The 21,337-nt window shown below is 39.5% G+C and overlaps 1 protein-coding gene across 3 annotated transcripts; it reads left to right on the plus strand.

The window, feature by feature from the left end:
- Positions 1-271: 271 nt before the first annotated feature.
- On the plus strand, positions 272-16,102 carry MED26 (mediator complex subunit 26). Of its 3 annotated transcripts, none has more exons than XM_075207254.1 (3): positions 272-538; positions 12,727-12,801; positions 13,043-16,102. In XM_075207254.1, the coding sequence occupies exons 1-3, from the start codon at positions 467-469 to the stop codon at positions 14,720-14,722; spliced, it is 1,827 nt and encodes a 608-aa protein (XP_075063355.1). In that variant the 5' UTR covers positions 272-466; the 3' UTR covers positions 14,723-16,102. The 3 variants fall into 3 exon arrangements, with proteins under 3 accessions (XP_075063355.1, XP_075063373.1, XP_075063362.1); XM_075207272.1 differs by lacking the exon at positions 272-538 and adding an exon at positions 566-1,122; XM_075207261.1 differs by lacking the exon at positions 272-538 and adding an exon at positions 7,282-7,423.
- Positions 16,103-21,337: the final 5,235 nt, after the last annotated feature.

Here is a 21,337-nt window from a genome sequence, read left to right on the forward strand (position 1 = left end):
TATATATATATATATATATATATATATGAGAGAGAGGAAAAAAAAAAGAAAGAAAAATGACTTAGACAATGTCAATGTTATTCCACCCAGCACGTGTTCTTCCTACATCTCCCGAGTAACGAGAGACATTAAGTAGATGGGCACATTAAGCTTGAACCTTTGACAGCTCAATGCTGTTCTTGACACTTCCTGTATGGGGGAGGGGGACTGTACGTGCTTACGCGCGTACGTGACGTGCGTGCTGCCCAAAGGAATTGTGACGCAAGGACGTCGCCTCTTTGGCGTCACAAAGCGTGCGGCGGCGGATTTCCCGTCGTGCCTCGGGGCTCCCGGTCGCTCAACTCCAGCTGGAGAGACGCGTCTGGGAGTCTCCGGTGTCCAGGGCTCCTGGTACCCGGGCCACTGTGTCCCTCCCTCTCCGGGAACATGCCGCGCCGCCCTCCGCAGTGATCCCCGGACAGAGGCAATGACAGCGGCTCCGGTATCCCCGCGGGAGATCAGGGAGAGGCTGCTGCAGGCCATCGATCCGCACAGCAATGTGAGTGACGGGGCAGGGGGTGCATGGGGACCAATAAGCAGCACATCAGCTTTAGTTCGGCGGCAGGGTAGCGGGAGCAGACCCCGGGGGTCAGGAGAGGTCGGAGGACAGCACATCACCCAGTGTACCTGGCACACATATGCTGGCAGTGGCCGCTCACCCCGGGCAGAGGGTCAGCGGTGTCCGGCCACACTTTTCCCAGCAACGTGACTGCCGGGGCCCTGGGAAGGGACTTACCCGAGTGAGGGGCAGTGTGAGTGACACCGGGACCCTGGCAGGAGTGAGTGACAGGAAGTGTCAGACATGTGAGGTGCCGGCCTGGCTAGGAAGAGTGTACATAGCCTGCCCTTACAACACCGGGGTATGGTTGGTGTGCTGAGGGAGAAGACCCGGCCATGAACCCATACAGCACTCACTGTGGAGAGTGGGTGAGTGTTGTCTCCCTCGTGTCGTGCTCATTACCCACGCCCGGTATTGGTGATCTGTAACTTAGAGGAATGACCGAGGCTTAGGCCTAACTGTGGCCAGTCAGATGCAGCTTGTCCTTGGAGGTGGAGCCCAGCTGCCAGGAGACCCGAAATGATGTGAGGCCATCTAAGCAGTGTGCCCTGGTGTTTTATAGCTTCGTGTGACACTTTATAAATGGGCACAATGCATAGTGTAACGTTTCAATTCCATATTTATTATCACTACAGTATTTACTATATTTTCTTTAATTCATATTTTGCCAAGTGACCCACATATGTATATGTAAGACTTTGCTCAACACCTGGTTTTGTTAATACTGTATGTAAAGTGTATTTAAAGTTGATTATCTTCTGATGTGTAGATGTGTTGTACCTTTATACTCTGAGTCTATTTACTGTGTGTATCTCAGAAAGTCATTACTGTTCTATGTGTTTGACATCTTTACTCTGAGCTTTTTGTTAATTTGTAGCATAATGTCACTTCTGAGATTGTCTTCAGGTCCAACAAACTGTCTGTTTATCTCATGTTTTTGGCATATGATGATACCATTTAGAGTTGGAAACAATGCGTTTCTATTCTCAGCTTTGGTTTGATCAGCTGTTCAGATAAATATTTTATTTGTATTTCCTATATTACTGTAGATATTCAGCATATCATATTCACTTATATAATTACTAGTTCTGTGGCATCAATGACAAACAAGTGTGTGTAGAAGTGTAGTTGAAATGAATAAACCATTATTTTTGTGACTTAACTATATGTAACTATTCTTTACCCCATATATCTCTTATGCCTGTTAATAGATGTTATTGGGAACTTACTTAAACTTTGACAAAAGTAAGAGATTAAATCTTTTAGGAACTTACATTATATTTTTACAGTGACATGTTGCTTGCTTTGTAAGTGATATTGCCCTCTGCTCCGATGTATGTTTCCTAAAACTTTGATTTTTGTTTTGTTTTTTCAGGTCTCCCTCGTTTACTTTTTGTTTCATGTTCCACACGTGCATTGGCAGATTTTTGTGGGTTTTGCCGATTACTACTTAGTATATGGGTATTCTATTTCTGATAGTTTTAGCAAGGCCATCATTGTCCTCAGTTACTTGTTTTTCTTCAATATTACCATGAGGGACTAGAACATGACACCGAAATCCTATATTTTATGTTTTTCTATACGAACCATGCAGGTAAAATTGTACTGTTTGGTTATACTCTTTCACTGTAGCCTCTCTTCCTTTTTTTATTTGTATTCTTCTTTAGAGCCCCATCTGCTAATGATATATCCCACAGTTCCTAGACCTTTACAGAAGCTGTGTTGCTTTGGGATATACAGAAAAACATTTCCTGTCCCTGCAAATTTGAAGGCAAAATAACTGACCTCATTCGTTTTATCTTGTGTTTGGATCCACCTGTACAAAATGTTTACCTTTTAGGCCTATGCACAGCCCCGATGTGTAGAAAGTTACAGAAGCTGTGCTGTAGTATACATTTTCAACTGTAAAGCAATGGAAAAGACAAATATTCTACTTTATACTAAACTGAATCTAACTAGAGCAGGGGTGGCCAACCAGTCAGAGACCAAGAGCCAAAAAATATCTGTAGATACTGCAAAGAACTAACTCTATCTTGTATATGTGTGTGCATATACATGCACTCAATATAAACATGTGCTTACATACCCCACACCCATACATTGAAAGTATAACCGAAGCAAAAAAGAAAATATCCAACAGTGCCAAAATGTTCAGAATAATCGTAAAATTAGCACAGCTCTGCACTTGCTCAGCAGAGGAGGGTTCAAAGGGCTACTTATTGTCTCTTCACAGTAGCTCACACTGCTACACTGCCTCAGACCTCTTTACATACCCATTAAATCTCCCCAGATGCCCCACAGCCTCGCCATATGTAATCAGACCTCTCTAATTGCCACCAGACCTTCCCACATGCATTATACTTCTCCACACACACATCCAACCTCCCCACGTGTCCCTTACATGCTATCACACCTTCCCCACATGTCCCTTACATGCCTATAAATTTCACCATTTGCCACCAGATTTCACCACATGCCCCATTAATGGCTATCAGTCTCCCCACATTCCTCATACATGTCATCACGCCTACCCCTTACATGCACATCAACCTCACCACATGCCAACAGACCTACACACATTCCATCAGATCTCCCCTAATGCCATCACATCTCACTTGCCCACGCAGAGGAAGGAGCAAGATCACACTACACTCTCTCCTCTTTCGATTGTCTGTGACCTCCCTGCGTTGCTCAGAGGAGGTTGCAAGATTTGGCTGCTCTCGGTCAGTTGAGCAGTTGAATGTTTTCCATTCTACCCTGGACAACTATAGTTCGTTGATGCTCGCGGGCAGAAGCCACATTTCAAAGCTCAAAAAGCCACAGTTGGCCACCGCTGAACTAGAGCATTTGATACCACATATTATTGTTTATTTTTAAAGTGCCTAAAATCTGTAGTGCATATTACAAGTAAACCTGTCGCCAGCATATGAAAACACTAAATGATAGGCATTTTGCTATAGGCTTAGCGATAATACATTGTTTTTGTTTGTTTAAAATCACCTTGTGTCCAGGCCAAAACTGGGCATGTTTTTCTTTCCTCCTGTGAAGTCACAAGTGAGCAGAAATGACTACACTAATACATTTAGTTGAGGGTTTGTTTTCTCTAGAGTGAATGCACGAGTGTTAGAGATGAGGACAAGGTTTCCACCTTTCTGCAGTTATTTCCTCATGACTATTTGAAAGATTGCTGGTCAGGTTTTGAAGGGGCTAAGATTTTAAAAATTCAGTGTTCTCCCCAGCGCCTATTTTCCGGGTGCTTTTACTTGCCACCCGGCTCTTGGGGAGCCCATCAGAGTCCTACTATAATAGAATAAACAATTGCTTCTCCTATTATAACAGGGCATTATGTGAGCACTACAGTCAGCAGTGTGTGTTAGACCACTGACCACCAGTCCTGGCAGGTGTGGGCAATACATTTTTCAACATTATTGCAAAAAATTACACTGCCCCCACCCGGCTACTTCTAAATGCCACCCAGCTGGAAAACTTTTCTGGGGAGAACACTGAAATTTAATATTTCTATAAATATATTTAAGATTTTTATATAGTTACCTTGTAGAAAATGGGAAAATGTTCTCTTGGTTTTATGCAATTTAGAAAATGCATTCATTATTAAGATCTTATGCATAAGGTGAGGACAGTTTCAATATTTACTGATCTAATTAGAGAGCATTTCAGTTTGTAATACAGAACGCCAGCAGTAGAGCACAATTTCATTCATTCATGCATGTGAAAATGTTTTTAATTGATGTTTGAATATGAAACTTAATAGTGGAAAATAAATATTATGAAAATATCTCTTTATATTACACATGCAGCTCACAAAGTTAACCAGGTTGCCTATCACTGATCTAATGCATTCTAGAAAAATTAGAACTAGAATCTGATTGGTTGCTATGGGCATTGCTTCCACTTTTCCTTTTTTGGAAGTCTTATTAAATCTACCCCTTGATCTTTTATCCAAAGAGATGGAAAAAATCTCATTCAGTTTATAGCAGTTCAAAGGTCTCCTAATGTATCTAATTTGTGTTGCCACCTCTTACTTTATGCTACATTGGAAAAAATACTTATATATGATTTCCAACAGTAATGTTGATCTTCAAACACTGTTGAACTGTTTACTTAGAGGCTAATTCCATTTTCAAAATTAACACCTGCCCCCTTACCTGACCGTTGAGACTCCTGATGAAGTTGTTCCGTCACAAAAGAGGACATGACAAGTGCAACTTGATACAAGAACGTAATGTCAGACCCACCAGCTTTGTGGCATTCCCTCTACAGTAGTCACTTGACATAATTGCAGGTACTGGTAGCTGGGGCTTTCCTAATCTTATCAGTGAGCGAAAGCATCTAAAGTTAGGCCTGTCGGTACACTCCCCTGCAGCAAGGACTGTAAATCAGGTACTCCTTTATTGAGGCCCTTTAAGGTATGGCAAATTCAGTTAAATGGGATGGGAAATGAATTGTTCAAGTGTTTTAGAAAATAGAATAGATCTTTTGAAGTCATTATGTACTCCCGATTTGTAGAAATGAAGTCTATGCAGGTATTCATTTTAAGATATTGGTAATGTCCACCCAATGTGTGAACCGATGGCAAGGGTCTATATCTGTAGTCTTAACACAGTGCCATCTCAGTTGTTCATATGAAAGTACTTTGGCATGTTCCCATTAATAAAATGCCATATGGAGGTTCCTGAGGAAATTGGGGGCCAGATATTGCCATTCTCCTGACCTGGCTTATGGAAAGAATTTGATTAATCAAAGCGCAGTAGACCACTTTTAACACACCTTGCCTTTTCCTGTTCTATATCAGGATGTTGCCCAACTGATATCCACAGCACACAGATGTTCTGTCTCATTATATATTTATACCTTCCTCCTTATCCCCTAAACTGATGCATATTCTTATCTACTCTACCGTTATAAAGAGCTGATCTGTTTTCCTCCTGCCTATTTTATGCCATTTTTTGCAATAATGTGTATCAAATGGAGAAAAATTCTCTCCATTTGGCTTTCGCCATGGAGTTGTCAAATAGAAGTTTTATTAAAACATACCAATGTTGCAAAAATAGTTTCATTTTTTAGCACTGGATATAATGCTTTACGGATTTATCTGTTTAGTGTTACACAGTCTTGTGATCAATAAGAGCCTTCAGTTTGGTGGCACAAAGTTTCTTGATTATGCTCCTGCTGTAGTTCATGCTCTAATAATTTTTCATACTTGGCCTCAAGATGGTTAAATTCAGGCAGACTTGTAAAAAGGTAAATTTAGAGAAAAATATATGGGCTGCAATCTTTGCTCTACTGTGTAAATAGTGTTTGTGCAGAATGTTATTGAAGACACCCGTATGCAGAGCAAACTCGCTGCAGTGCCAAGTGTAGAGATGACACAATGAAGGTGTAAATCAGTGATCAGAACCAAATAAGTTCAAGTTTCAAATGGTAAATGATGTCTTATTCTAGTGGCACACTATTGCCCTGTGCACTTGGGTAAATCGGCCCCAGGAACCTTGTGTATACACTAGACACACACAGTGCCATTATCTATCGGTCCTTTGGGTTGGAAATATAAAAATTGCCCTTGCACATGGTTAGAGCAAAAAACTGTGGTACCACTTAAAAATGGAAGTGTTGTAGTACAAAGTGCCTTACTTTGTGCATGTGGTGAAATTTTTGGGCATTGCCAGGGGCTTTAAGTGATTTGGCTCGTGGGTTGTCACCTGTTGCTCCGACCAACACCTACAGGGAGTGTGCGCATGGGCATTGACACCTGATCTTAACCAAAAGTCTGAAAAGCATGGTTCTTTGACAAATAGTATACTTGGCATATCCATAATGTATATTGTCTTAATTGAGGTGTAGAAAAAAACATTTCGCAGAGGATGTCCTAAAATCTCTTTAGCCCACCAGGGCTGGTAAAAAGGCAAGAAGCTGTGAAACGGTTTGAGGGATATCTATAAAACCTGAAATGTAATGCAAGGACTACATGGGTGACTTTGAACTGTGATCATGCACATTACATAATTGCCCACCAAAGTGACAACCTTCATACTGGGACAACTTAAAGCAACTAGCTATCAATGGAGCAAGCTACATTTGTTGCTTGCCAGCAGTTGCAAATGCTTCAAGCTGGTGCTGGAGAGTCTGACATTTGTCATATGGTTACAAATAAAAAAATTTCGTCCCAGATTAAAAGTGTTAGTAAATAACAACTTGCAGGCTGTGTAGGCATTGAAGTTGTGCATCTAATGATTGCCCGTTGTTATAGGGTTATCCACTTTTGCACAACTCACCTCATACTAAAGCATATGGCCTCCTTCTAAATAACAATCACTTTCTTGGATGCTCATGATGCTGGATCACTCTATATAGCTCTATTAAAGAGGACTGGTTGCATTGTAGTATCTGGCTTTGAGTTGCAGTGAACATAAGCAAGCGGATTTCAGATAAAGGGTGGTCCCTGAGGGAAGCATTATTTAATATATGGGGGGGGGTGAGGTTTTAGTAAAAGTGGTTGTCTAAAACAGTCTCATTATTTTTTTTTATTATTTTTTTTTTTAAAGGGCAAGTAAAGGCAAGATTTTAATATATCTAAAAGACTGTAAATTCTTGAGCTGAATAATACACCTGCAAACTGGGTTTCTACTTGACTATCCATGTGGTATTTTACTTCTCTCCATCAGGTTACCATGCTAGGGAGGCAGTGTTTCTCTAACAAGCAGTTTTGGGCACAACTAGCGCTGTCGCAGCAGCTTAAATCGCTGCAGCAAAACTCTTAACTTTTGGTATACTTTCTCATCTACTCAAATACCCTCATATGTCAAGGTAAGATGATTTCCCACAGTGATAATTGGCCAACGTTAAGAAAATTATTTTCATGATTAAGGAAATCCATAAATGGCCTGGTGTAGTAATACAAGGAGATAATTGAAACTCTGATATAGTGGACACAGGATGCGATCACTACCTATCATTATCCAAAACCTCAATTTTATATCCTACCCTCCTCAACTAGTCTGTGTCATGTATGCTTGTCATTTAGGTGCTAAGCTTATAAGCATGAGCTTTCTGGCAATGCTACAGAATGTCTGATTTTATAAATGTATGGAAATAATATTTCAGGTTCGTGATATTTCATAGCTTTGTAATCTCATAAAAGAAGGAATGGGCACTCAGGATTTTTAATTTGGTTTGTGGTTTCTGTTTTGTGATCTATTGAAGCAGAGCATTTATAGTCTATCATTATGGGCCGTTTACAAGTTTAATTTCAGAATTTCCCATCCAGTGATGGCCACTTGTGGAAGAGAGAGATCATGGTTATCTATGGTTGGCTCTATGGCAGAAACGTTGATTTTCAAATCTGTTTTTATTTCTTTCTTTTTTTTTTTCACACTGAAAATGAAAGCTGCACTACCATCTACTAAATACATTTTACTAAGCTTCTTCCTACCCTAGCATACAGCCCTGTTTCCCAGGGCTCCTCTGGTTATTAGAACTCTATCCAAACACCAGTGAGAAGTGTGAGCTGGAGAACCAATCACAAGCCACAGTCAAGAGATTACCATGTGAAAGTAGCAATCAGAATCAAGTTGCTAGATCTGTATTCAGAACATGGGGAGAAATGCTGCATGGGGCAGCCCTCGGGGCTTCGCCTAGCATGGGGAGAAACTTGGTAAGATTGTTTGTGTAGACTGTACAGTAGTGCAGGGTGTCAGGATCACACATCTGACTGTCACACTGGTATTGATCAAGAGTCTGTGGCCCTTCTAAAGAGAACGTGAACAGGGTTTATTTTTCTATTGCCTTGATCTTTAAATTGATATAGTTAGAATTTGACTGGCAAATGTACCCATATATTTACTGTTGTCTATTGTGATTATAATATGACTTGGCTGCTTTTTTTTTAGTATATGTTTGCTTCCTTGAATATGTGGTAAGGTTTTTATTTTTAGTACCTCTTTGCAATCTTTAAAAGGAAATTCATTTAGATTAATAAGCTTAGTGGACTGAGGCATGTACTAATAGTGAAATGAGCATTACTTTTACTGCAAACTTGTTTGCTTTACTAATGTTCTTTATATCCCTTTTCATCTGGACATCACAAGCTCTCATGCACTGTCCCTTGTCATTGGTTTGTGCTAATCAGTTATAACTTGATCGGTCCTATAAATAGCGTTCAGCTCACTATTAATAGAGGTCTGACCCAGGGCATGATGGGACAGCAGCCGTGAACTGTAAACAGACTAAGGTGCACTGTTATGTGGAGACTTAACCCCTTCCCTTTCATAGAGTATTAGGGTCTACTTTTTTTGTGTTGGGTTTAATCCCTACTCCGAAATGCATTCACTGCTGAGGAAACTAGTGTTCTTGCATTAGTGCAGATTTTGATGCAATTGGTTGGCTTTGTGAAAGTATTGTAGAGTGAATTTCATTCCTCTTTGGGCAGAATTGCATGTGACTTCATTTGTGGGCATTTAAAAAAACTGGTGCAATTGGTTGGATTGATTATCGCATCCTGTCAGTGTTTAATTTTCTAAACTGCAGTACAAAAACTAAAGGGGAGTCTGTTTACTGTTGTCAGCACCACCAACATGACTGTACTTAAATTATGTACAAGTGTTGCGCACACTCATTATTTAATTTCGCTATTTAGCCTTCTAGCTACTGCCTATGGACAATGGTAGTCTCCTTAACATGTCCCGATGAATGCCCACAAGCCCAGTGTTTTGTGTATATTGCATATTCAAGTCTATTAATTTCTAAAGTTTAATTTACTTGCTAGCTGGCATTGATTATAGTTTGTACTCTGTTATTAAAACTTGAGTCTAGCATCCCACTTCTGCCTTTTACACCAGCCATTTGTACTGACAGTATTACGTCAATTTTTTTTTTAGTATTTTTTTTTATTTTTTTTCTAATTATAGATGCACTTATTCAGTATACTGTACAACATGTCTAGATGACTTTCTGTGTATGAAAAGACTTTGAACTATGAGTGGCAGTTGTTTTAGAATGGGATATTTAACAGTATGATATTTGCACAAGGAGGGTAATTGCAGTAGGAGGGATTGGAGTTAGGCTTACTGGCAAAATGGGCGGAGGGTGCTTAATTTACTGCCCGGTGGCCCTGTACCCACAGGTGTATAAAGCGCCTTTATTTTTAACAGAGCATTGAAAGTGTGTTCTCAATGCCTCTCTGCAGTACAGTGTACTAAGTATTTGGTGCTAACACAGGTGAATGCTGCAGGAAATGTTGCAATTTATGTAAAGGGAACATTTGTCAGAAAATGTGTGTACAAGCGTTAAAGGGGGTTAAAAGCAGGCATTCAGTGTACCTTGTCATTGTTTTTTTTATAATGATCTGGCATTGGGTGGCTTTTACGGAACAAACGCTATCAGTCTCCATTTGTTTGCATCACTTCACATAACAAATAGGCGACAAATAGGACAATGGTTTATGAAAAGATGGTGACCACACTGTTTCTTGACTGATCTGGATAGACACGTTATGCCATCAGTAAACAATTTAATCTTAAACAACTATAGTGCAAGTCTGACTCTTGAACATTAGAATTAAATGAGGCCTTGACTACACAATCGGTTACTTGTAATTGTGGGAACATAAATTGCATAAAAATAACAAGACAGAATCATGGAAAGGTTTTTGTTTTTGTTTTTTTTAACCCCTGCCACCTCAGTGTGTGTGTGTATGTATGTGTGTATATATATATGTATGTGTGTGTGTGTGTGTGTATATATATATATATATATATATATATATGTGTGTGCAGCCATGAAAGAAGGTAGGGAGGGGGTAGTTATCAAACCTTCTTACAAGCAAAAGTGGAGGTGTTGCCCATAGCAACCAAACAGCTTCTAGTTTTTGTTTTTTTTAGAAGTACTAGATAAATGATAGTTAGAATCTCATTGCTGTGGGCAACCTGTCCACTTTTCCTTGTTGGGAGGTTTAATAAATCTACCCCTCGGTTTGAAAATGTAAACTTTCATATTTGAAACATGACCGTAAAATACTCCACACTTCCTATCAAAGCTCAATTTTAGCTCCTAATCTTTATGTGCACAAGTATGCCAGAATAGTTTTGGCATGTTGTGTATGGATTAACACAATTCCCAAAACTAGCACATAAATGAGTGTCCAGATCAGTGGTGGACAACAATGGCCCGCTAAGCCTTCAATTTTGCCCTCCCCCCACCCCGGGCTGCTCTCTATAGTTTTGCGGTCCCTTAAGTGTATCAGGTTGCGCTCTCCTTCTCTTGTATTTGAATGACAGGCACATGTTAAAGCTGCAATTTTCTTGGAAACTATAAACATCAGTGTAGGTTCAGTTGTTATTCATTGTAGACGCTCCCAAACATACACTTGCTGTATTCTAATGGAAACTATCAGAATACGGTTGTGTATTTGTTTACGAAGCTAAGATGTTTAGAATTGTGCTGCTGAAGCGTAAAGGGAACATAGTTTGTAAGTGTGCGTGAGGTATAGGAAAATTTCTTCATATCTCCAAACCTGGAAGGGTGTCTACAGAAAGTTGAAACTTTATATAACCATAGGACAGGGTTTAGGTGTACAGTAATATTTAAAGTATATTGTGATACATTTGCAATGCATAAACTAGTCTAAGGCACATTTCTTTAATGTGTTTAAAATAAACACCCTTAAATTACTTCATACAGGCTTAACTTTTTAGTTTTCTTTTTTCCCTGGTGTATTGTTTTCCCTGCCATAAATAAGCAGACACTGTAAAGTATCAAATGAACAGCTGAAGTTTAACAGCCTTTTCTGCTACAGCTTTTATTGGATACAGAGGGCCCAGGATCTTTTATGGCTTACCTGTTTGTAGCAGGGAACTAGCTCTGCATCTGATATCTTGTTTGTGTCCACTGAAGTCTAATGGGCAACTATGTATGAGTCAATGGAGAGGCCTTATAAACTAGTATTGAAGGAGTATCTCAACAATGGTGAGCAGATTTACTAGCTTCATCATAGAAACTAGGTATAGTGGCCTAGTGGTTAGCACATCTGCCTCACAGCACTGGGGTCATGAGTTCGATTCCCGACCATGGCCTTATCTGTGTGGAGTTTGTATGTTCTCCCTGTGTTTGCGTGGGTTTCCTCCGGGTGCTCCGGTTTCCTCCCACACTCCAAAAACATACTGGTAGGTTAATTGGCTGCAATCAAAAATTGACCCTAGTCTCTGTCTGTCTCCCTCTCTGTCTGTCTTTGTGTGAGTGTGTGTATATATTAGGGAATTTAGACTGTAAGCTCCAATGGGGCAGGGACTGATGTGAATGAGTTCTCTGTACAGCGCTGCGGAATTAGTGGCGCTATATAAATAAATGATGATGATGATGATATAGTTCTATAACCAGCAGATTATCATGCATCCATCCCTTAATATGTACATTAGACAAAGATGCAGGATTTAAATCCCTCTTTTTTTTTTTTTTTTTTTTTTTTTTTTTTTTTTCTGCCTTCAGAAGTTTTTCTTTGCTGCTGGAATATCACATAATGCAGTTTGCGCACAAATATATTACCTCTAGGAAGATCGGAAGGAGTGTACAGACTGCCAGGGAAGTATCAAAAGTACCCTCGGTGACTAGGTTATTGCTATTGGGAAGTGGCTATCTGCAGAATGGGTTCTTAATTGGAGACGTGATGCAGGAAACAAAGGTTTCCGTTAAAGTACCCAATTTCACCGTTGCCATAGAGCACTACGGGCACTGCTGTTACAAACTAAAAACTGCTATATCTCCTGCATTACAGCTTTGGTATATTGATGAGATACTTTTCTATAATCCTTTTTAAAAGGGTTCAAAAACTGGGTATTCACTGACTCGTAGTGCATTGCAGCTGGTTTACTGAATTTAGCAAAAATTCACAATTTTTTTTGCTTAACTGGTTAGGCTTGAATGCCAGCAGATCTCACATGGTACATAACTGATTTATAACATATACACACGATTGTTTTTCTACTGGACAATTGCAGATAAAATGTGCGCAAGAATGATGGCTTTGGCTTGAAAATATTTTAGTCAGGATTAATTTGCTCCATTTGTGACCTAAATTTATGAATTGATCTAAAATTTGCTTCACTTTCTTTCTGCAGATTCGTAACATGGTGGCTGTGTTAGAAGTGATCTCCAGTTTGGAGAAGTATCCCATTACCAAAGAGGCACTGGAGGTGTGTTTGGCATTTGGACATTCGTATATGTATAGACCATTGTATTCCAAGCTTTGGTGAGCGGGTTTAGTTTGAATTCTGAGTACTTTGTTTTGTTTCTTACACATTTTCTAATATAAATAAAATTTATTGGGTTCTTTTTTTTTTTGTTTTTTGTTTTTTTCTTGTATGTCCTTCCAAGTAAAGGTTAGATAAGATGAATTCATGTAAGGTTTTAATATTTATTTACTTTAATCTTTAGGAAACTCGACTAGGAAAATTGATCAACGATGTTAGAAAAAAGACCAGCAACGAGGAACTTGCTAAACGTGCAAAGAAACTGCTGCGTAGCTGGCAAAAGCTGATAGAGCCAGTGCAACAGAATGAACAGTCTGCCAGGGGCGCTCCCAATCCACCAGGTTCAGCCAATGGAGGTGGTGCCCACAACTGTAAGGGGGAAACCAATCCAACTGCACTGTTAAGTGGGAAGCCTATTCAGGACCTCAAGGTCAGAAATGACATCCAGAAGGCGCACTCTCCCAAGGGTGAAAAGGTGACCAGTCGAAAAAGGAAGGGGGATCTTAAAGATGGTACCCAAGGGCCTGCTTGCAAAGTGGCCAAGCCCAGTCATGAGCTGTTCCAAAACTCTTCACCCCTACCAACAAATGGTATTGGAGGTAGTCCCCCTGAAAGCCTACTTAGTCCGCTTGATGGTGGTTCACAGACTAATCGTTTGGAGACTGCTGAGAATGATAAACATGGCAAAATCCCAGTTAATGCTGTCAGGCCTCACACCAATTCCCCTGGACTTGTAAAACACCCAAGCACTTCCTCTTTATTGAAAGTGGCCGTCCTACAGCAGCACAGTGTAGGTTTGGAAGATGTCCATTCTCATCAGCCACGAAGTCCCCGCTGCTCTTCCTTCAGCCCTCGTGGCACTAGAGCAGAACTAGTGGCAAGGCAGCACACCACATATGCACCAAAGGGTTCTGCGCCCAGCCCCTCCAACAGGCTGCCGGGTGTAGACACTGCACATACACCCTCTAACCAATCCCCTGTGCATCCTTCAACACCTCCTGCCATAGCAAAAAGACTTGAGTCTCCCAAAAGGGATGCAGCAGTCTCTTCACCTCACAGGTCTGTGGAGCACCTACTCCCAACTGACTGCCACCACCAGCAGTCTCCGAGGATACCACAGCAGCACACCCCACATGGACCCCGAAGCAGTCATCCTCATACTGACCCTCAGACACCCCGTAGTGGCTTTTCAGAAGAGCCCTCAAAAATGGACAGCGATGACGCAGCATCTGGGTCAGACAGCCAAAAGAAAAAGAGATCCCGTAATCGGGGTGAGCAAGAAGGGTATTCAGTAGATGGGACTGGCAAGCAGACACGAGTAAAAAAGGATCGTAAGTTAAAATTTGATGTCAATACTAGGGAAATAAAGCCCTTAACACACAAAGATCCAGCTCAGGCTGAGAGTTCTGCCCCTTCAGAACAGCACAGGACTGAGACGGACAAACAGGACCCCAAATTAGGGCTGCCAAGTCCCTTTGAACAGACAAACTGGAAGGAGTTGTCTCGAAATGAGATCATCCAGTCCTATCTCAATCGTCAGAGCAGCTTGTTGTCTTCCTCTGGTGTACAGACACAGAGTGCACATTATTATATGTCAGAATATTTAAAACAGGAGGAATGCACTAAGCGGGAAGCTAGAAAGACTCATGTTTTAGTGCCACTTGCCCTCCCCAGTGAGCTGCCTGGAAGAAACAGGGAAATAACTAGTGCTGACTTAGAAAGACTACATGACCAACATTGGCCAGGTGTTAATGGCTGTCATGATACACAGGGCAACTGGTATGATTGGACGCAGTGCATCTCCTTGGACCCTCATGGTGATAATGGTAGATTAAATATCTTGCCTTATGTCTGCCTAGACTGAGCACCTATCCCAAATCTGCTTTCTCATATCTGCGGTTTGACTGCAAACCATGGGTTGCAGTGCGACCACTGCTCAATACAGAAGATTTAAAGGAGAGAGGAAATCTGTGTTTCTGGGGATGTGGAGGGTGGGGTTGTAGAGAACCTGAAAGAGAAGCTTTGTGTCCACTACATCCTGGGAATTGCCTTCCCCTGCCGGAGCTCCCCCTGTGTCTGCCACACCCGTTCTTTTGTGCTAAATGCTGCTACCTGATAACTCAAAGGAATACAGAAGAGGGTCAAGAAATGCAATGGACGGGGTGTACAAGGGGATAAATGTGGAGTTTTCAAAACTCCTATAGCAAGCGAGCTATAATAAAATACATGAAAAATTCAAGTGTTAAGTTTAAACCCACCCTTAAATCGCAAAAAAGGTGAATTTTTTTTTTCCGGTACCTGAAAAAGGGCTGGAATAAAATAAAAAAAATTATATGACAGGTACCTAAAACTTATGTGAAAGAGGATTTAATTAAGTTGAGAAGAAGTTACCATAACAGAGTATGCATTTATTTATTTGAAGTAATGTTTTTGTTTTTGTTTTTTTGTTTTTATTTCCATTGAAAATTTGACAGCAAAGCGTCTTAAGAGGCGCAAAATCTAAGTGTACAATTCCAAGCATCACAACTGGTCCCTGTATTGTCAGTAGGGGAAGAGTCTTAGAAATCATTCATTCCCTCCTCCCCAAAACGTTAGTGTTTGCTTTCTCCTCTGAAGGTGTATTCTATTCATTTACCATCTAAAAGCATTGTATATGATCAGATCCCTAAGCTGCTGCTAATCACTAATTACATCAATGTTCAAAAGCCCACTATCTAAGTAAACTTGTTTTTATTTTCTCGTTTTTTTTTCACCCAGTTTTAAAAACCTCATTCTGCAATTTATTACCCTACTTCAGTGTTTTCAGGTTCCATAACTCTAACATGAGCTGTATTCATTCTACTCCTACTCACACTTTCTTCAAATGACCTTCACCTCCAAAACTTCAAGGTGACGGATGGTGCTACCAGCTTCTAAATTGTCCAGACACAGAAGACAGGGCCGGTTTGTATGCTGGGGAAAAAAATAAAATAAAACTTAAACTACTTGCTACCATTCCTCTAGATGTAATCTGCCTTATGGGATCTTCATCATAAACGCGATTTATTTTTTTTATTTTATTTTATTTTTTTTTTGCAAAAAAAATAAAACATCAAAAAATCAAAAACAAAGCCTTAGTTGAATGTACAGTAAGACTTCTGTATTTCTGATATGCAGAAGAGAGCAACTTTGCTAACTTTGGTCCTCTCGGTGGACAAATTGTGATATAAATGTGGAAACCATAATAAAAAAAAAATACAATTTGTGTAGTTTCATGTTTATTCGAAGGTCCCTGCAACATATTTACTATTTTGCGAAGATTTACTAAGCATCATCTAGATTTGTCAAAGTCCAAAATTCCCAAAACATAATAATTATTCTCTCTGGAGTTGGCATGATCTCCTCCAAAATTTTGCATGACTGAAAAATTTGAATTGTGTGAAAGCTGTCTAGACAGATTACTTAAATTGGATGAATGATGATGTTTGCACCATTTTCATTATTCCTGTTGGGTATTGAAAGGAATGAAAATAAATTCAAATGGTGAGGTGTGTCTATATATGAATTTATTGTTTGAAGCATAACCCAAAATTGCTTACATTAATTTTTCTATGGTCGGCGTGATTATAAATATAGTCTTATTGTTACATTTATGTACAGGAAGTTGTTTCTATACACATTTGCATGTGTTTGAGGCAGAGCTGCTATATATAGGCATATCCATAAAATTATTTATACATTGAGGGGACAGGATCATCCAGTGACCATAAAATAAACAATAGGTAAGTGCTTCGCATTCAGTTTAGTCACTTTTTGAAAGAAGCAGCTTCTTGACATGAATATGTTTAGGATAATGGTACTTAAGAAGCAGCTTATTAATAAACCAAGGCAGTATTTGCTGCGCCACAATCAAGTCTTATGCAAAGTCTAGAATATTCACTCTGTGTACAAGACATCCATACTATTGACGCTATTGTTGATGGCTGTACTTAATTGGACATTTGCTTATACATGTTTAGCAAGAACATCATTTCTGGGTTCTAAAGGTTATCCTACCCCTGACTCCATTGAATAGACTGCCTTATTCTTTTATATAAATGCAAAACTCCTCAGGAGCTTTGTATATACTTATTATATAAAAGTGACAATACACACTCTCCTGTATAATTATCCAAACGGTACAAGCATTCTGTTGAGAGAACCATATTTGTCTACACTCTTTGACTTTGATTTCTGTTTTTGGTTTTTAATGTTTGTACCGACAATAGAGCAGTTATCGGGGTGTACAATGCATAACATTTTCAGTATCTATTTTAATGGGGGAAAAAACATAACATACAAATTGGACTTGGTATGTATATGTGTGCAGGCAACACTGGTGATAAAACAATAGGGGAAAAGGAAAGAGGGCACACTATCCTTTTAGACTTGTTGATAGGTGTTCTGCTCAAATCAAATGGATAATTTGCTGGATATCAAAGGACTGTCTGTATTGGGCTAACAAAAAAGGCTATATAAGTCATTCTGTTACGGTTGTTTTCACCATAGTAAAAAAAAAATCCAAGTGCAAAATAGACTTCTGATTGAAGCTATGACCCATTCCTTAAGGTAAACATTTGACTGGTATCTTGCACTACACATGAGGCAGTTATTTTATGGACTGAACAAATATTTGACACTGGTGCCTAACCACTAGCAGCCAGCACTTCAGAAATAGAAGTTGGGTCTTGTGAGTTCCTCAGGGTTGTCACTAGCTCTCTAAAGTAACTGGCTCACTTTAAGGAGATGGGTTTGTTTTTTTTGTTTGGGGGGTGGTCCATTTAATTATTTTGCTACCTCTCCCCTGAATGGCCTCTTGTGAGCTCTAACAAACTAGAGTTCTGAATCCACCATGGAACTAGATAGCAGTGCATTGGTACTTGTAGCTTACAGGCAGGATACTAGAGTTATGACTGTAACCTCAAAATTGATAATTGTGTAACTACATGTCCCCATGTAACAGTAGTGGTGCCATTATGTAATGTCCCAATAAGTCATACCTCACTTTTACAACTGATGGTGAAATAAAGTTCGGAGATGGAAAACTCCCAAGTTTAGTCAATTAAATAAGGAATATTACTATAACGTGTGTCTTAATGATGCTACAGTGCAAGGAAGACATGAGTTTATTTTTGGATAGAAGATTCTCTGGAAATTTACACTTTTTTTGGGGGGGAGGAGGCAGAATTTAATTCTTTCCCTGCAATAACTGTTCACCCTCTAGTACATATGGAGTAATGCAGTGACTTCACTGTAATGGAAGAGTGTTAGGTTTGAAAAATCCATAATGAAACTATTTGTTGGTTTATTGTGTCATGTTTTCTGGTAAATGTAATGTGGGGAGCATTGTTTTGTTTGGTTTTTCTTATTTAACATAATCAAACACAATGTATGTATGTAATTTGAAAAGCTAATTCATTTGCAAGTTGCCAGTATAATGAATGTATCTTTCTATTTTTGTTTTTCCTTTTTTATTTATTTTTTTCCCCCCTCCTGTCGGCTGCATTCTGTGGCTCTGAATTATTTAGGTGGCAGCTTTATAGCTTCACCTTACTGGCTATAATGCCTATTAATTAACTTAAGGCCTTAATACCCACTAGTGGTTTACTTGCATGTGTAGGCTGGCAAAAATGCATGACATGCTTTGATATAGATACACCCACACCCCACTCCTGCAATGGGCAAGGTGTTCTAGACCCCTTTTTGTGCATATAGAAAGTCAGTAACTATGCATCTTTAGCGCTGCCCAATTGGGGGCAGAGTGGATCGCTTGTACTAATCAACACGTAACTAGGTTTCAGATCCATGTAGAGCTAAATGCCACAGATTCGGTTGAGGGGTGACTGTTCTCACTAACCTGATCACAAAGAAGAAGGGGCATTATTTGTTTTATGTTTGGCTACATTCATTCTTGCTCCTTCGTTATTCACAATGCTCATTTTAATACCAAAACTTGACCATTATCTTTTTGAAAACCCTTGACAGGCCATGTAAATAAGGGAAAGATTCACATTAAATGCCAAAATATATTTGGAGGGGGGGGTTAGGCTAGGATACATTTTAATCATATATGCTCTGTGCCTGGCTATAAACACTCTGTAACTTTGTTTTAATTCGCTATAGAAAGCATATCATTTTTGTTTGTAATGAAAGGATGTGTTTGTTTCCTTTCGGCTAGGCCACTCAGCGTTCCAACTGGTATGAAGTTAATGCTTTGGGGAAAAGATTATTAGAGCAAGAAATTGATAGTAAATGTTGCACATCACAGTGGTTCTTCTATTAAAATAAAAGACTGATCTTAAATGCATACCAGTACCGTTTTAAACATAAAAGAACACTTGAAGCGCCTCTTAAAATAAAATGTGCCATATAAGTGATTGTTACTAAGTGCATTTGCTATGGGCTCTGTGCAGGTCTAACAGTACTCTATAAGATGTCCAAGCAGTAGCCTTGAGTAGTCTTTAAAATGTGTTATTTGCCCCACCCTATCAGTTGTGTATGTTAAAAAAAAAAAAAAAAAAAAAAAAAAGCCCTAGTTTGAGAAACATCTTTATTGAAGATACAGAAAATGTGCAGTAAGTTGACAGATGTGTAAAAAATGGCAAGGCTGAAATTAGCTTATTCAGAGGGGCAGGTTCAATTCAGCGTGTTTTTATACCATAAAAGTGTGCAGTATTAATGTTAGTCCGGTAATTTGAACACTGATTTTGCTTGTGAGCCACGAGCAAAAATCCGGGTTAAAATGACTGTATTAAAGATACCGTAATAGTGCCTCCTAGACTAACGTGGCTGGATTGAATCGGCCCTAGAAAAAGTTATTTTTAAATGATTTTAAGATTAGATTAACACAAAAGGGTGTTTTTTTACCCAAATGGCAATTGTGGTTGTTAGCTTGGCCCAACATGGGTTTGGGCATGAAATCAGGTGCGGATACATGCCACATTTTTATTTTGTACAAGCTAGTCTCCCAAGGGTTAAATCTTGTTGGGACACAAATTTGGCAGTGGATATCTGCAGAGGATTGTCAGTTACATACAACCCACTTGTCTTTAGCCTCGCCCAACAATGTTTTGAGGATTAAATTAAGTGCCAAAGTGTGCACAGTTGCCATATTTTATCATTTTAAATAAGTAGCTGTACTTTTTGCAAGGTTTGAACCGAATTGGGCTACAAATGTGATAGTAGAAATCAACAGAGGGTGGTCATTTGCATACAATGCACTTGTGTTTTGCCTGACACATCAAGATTTGAGCATGAAATCGGGTGCCATTTTGATCATTTTTAATAAGTAGCTTTAGCTTTGTAAGGGTTAATGGTTTTATTAAAACAATGCAACAAAAAATTACCATATCACTTTCAAAATAAAATAGATTATATACATCAGCAGAGGATTTTGGTTAAAAAGGACCAACAGGAACAAAAACTCTCCTTATAACACCCACTTTTACTACAATCCTTCCCTAAAAACTACTGTGTCACTTACTAAATAACACACCGAAGCAATGCTATCCCTTAATCCAATACTCTGCATTACAATAACTATTGTCTATAAAACCACCAATACACCTTTTCCTGTGACTAAATGAAAACTAAGTTTATGGGGGGGAGGGGGGGGAATTCAATTGGCCGTGTTACTGCTGAAAGTAACGTGGCCTGTGCACTATTACCGATATTACGGTAATAGTGTGCGTAATTACCATTAATATGGTAATTTCACTGCCTGTTTTTTGCTCCCTGAGCTGACAGCAGGGTTAAAATTACCGTAGTAATGTTAATAGGTTTAACGCTGCATTACTTTGGGGGGGATTGAATTTCCCCCCTAAATGTATGGAAACTTACTAACAATAAAAAAAAAAAAAAATCCACAAAATCTAATTGTGAAAGAAGAGAAGAAATAGCTAAAAGGGGAGACTGCCAGTTTTTGTCTGCAATTTAGGAAGGTCTCAACTCACGCCAGAGCCAACCCCGGCTTGTAGCATCCATCTGGACCCTCTCTATTTCCCAAACCTTGTTCACAATACTAGCCACCACCTCACTACAAGGAAGGATTTTTGCCCCTAATGGACACTAAACACTGAAAATCTGTAAAATCGAACAACTGTACTAACTAAAAAAATTAGTGCTTAAATCAAAATACCCACACCTTTTGAGTGCTCCATACACTCACTCTGGCTAACTAAGCCCTACAATGCCTAAAGAGTGGGCCGCTACCGTGTAAACCTCCATATTAAAAGGACACTGAAGCAAGAAGTAGTTCTTTGTCTCCTTTCCTTGACATGTCTCTTGTGGACAACCATCAACACCCCTGTGGTTCAGGACCCCCTTAACATAAAGCATCCCATTCTAATGAATTCCAAGCAAATTTCTCTGAACTTTAAAGACTGACCCGTCAAGTACATATCCCCAGGGCACTACGTTAGTGACTTGTGCACATCAGAGTACGCAGAATCCTCTCCAACAC

Source organism: Mixophyes fleayi, chromosome 1 (genome assembly GCF_038048845.1).
Source record: "Mixophyes fleayi isolate aMixFle1 chromosome 1, aMixFle1.hap1, whole genome shotgun sequence".
In the NCBI taxonomy this organism is placed as follows: domain Eukaryota; kingdom Metazoa; phylum Chordata; class Amphibia; order Anura; family Limnodynastidae; genus Mixophyes; species Mixophyes fleayi.

Excerpts from the sequence above, each read along its gene's own strand:
- MED26 (XM_075207254.1), top strand. The coding sequence starts at position 467 with ATGACAGCGGCTCCGGTATCCCCGCGGGAGATCAGGGAGAGGCTGCTG. Across the intron at positions 539-12,726 it reads CCATCGATCCGCACAGCAAT|ATTCGTAACATGGTGGCTGT; the intron begins GTGAGTGACGGG and ends TTCTTTCTGCAG. Across the intron at positions 12,802-13,042 it reads TTACCAAAGAGGCACTGGAG|GAAACTCGACTAGGAAAATT; the intron begins GTGTGTTTGGCA and ends TTTAATCTTTAG.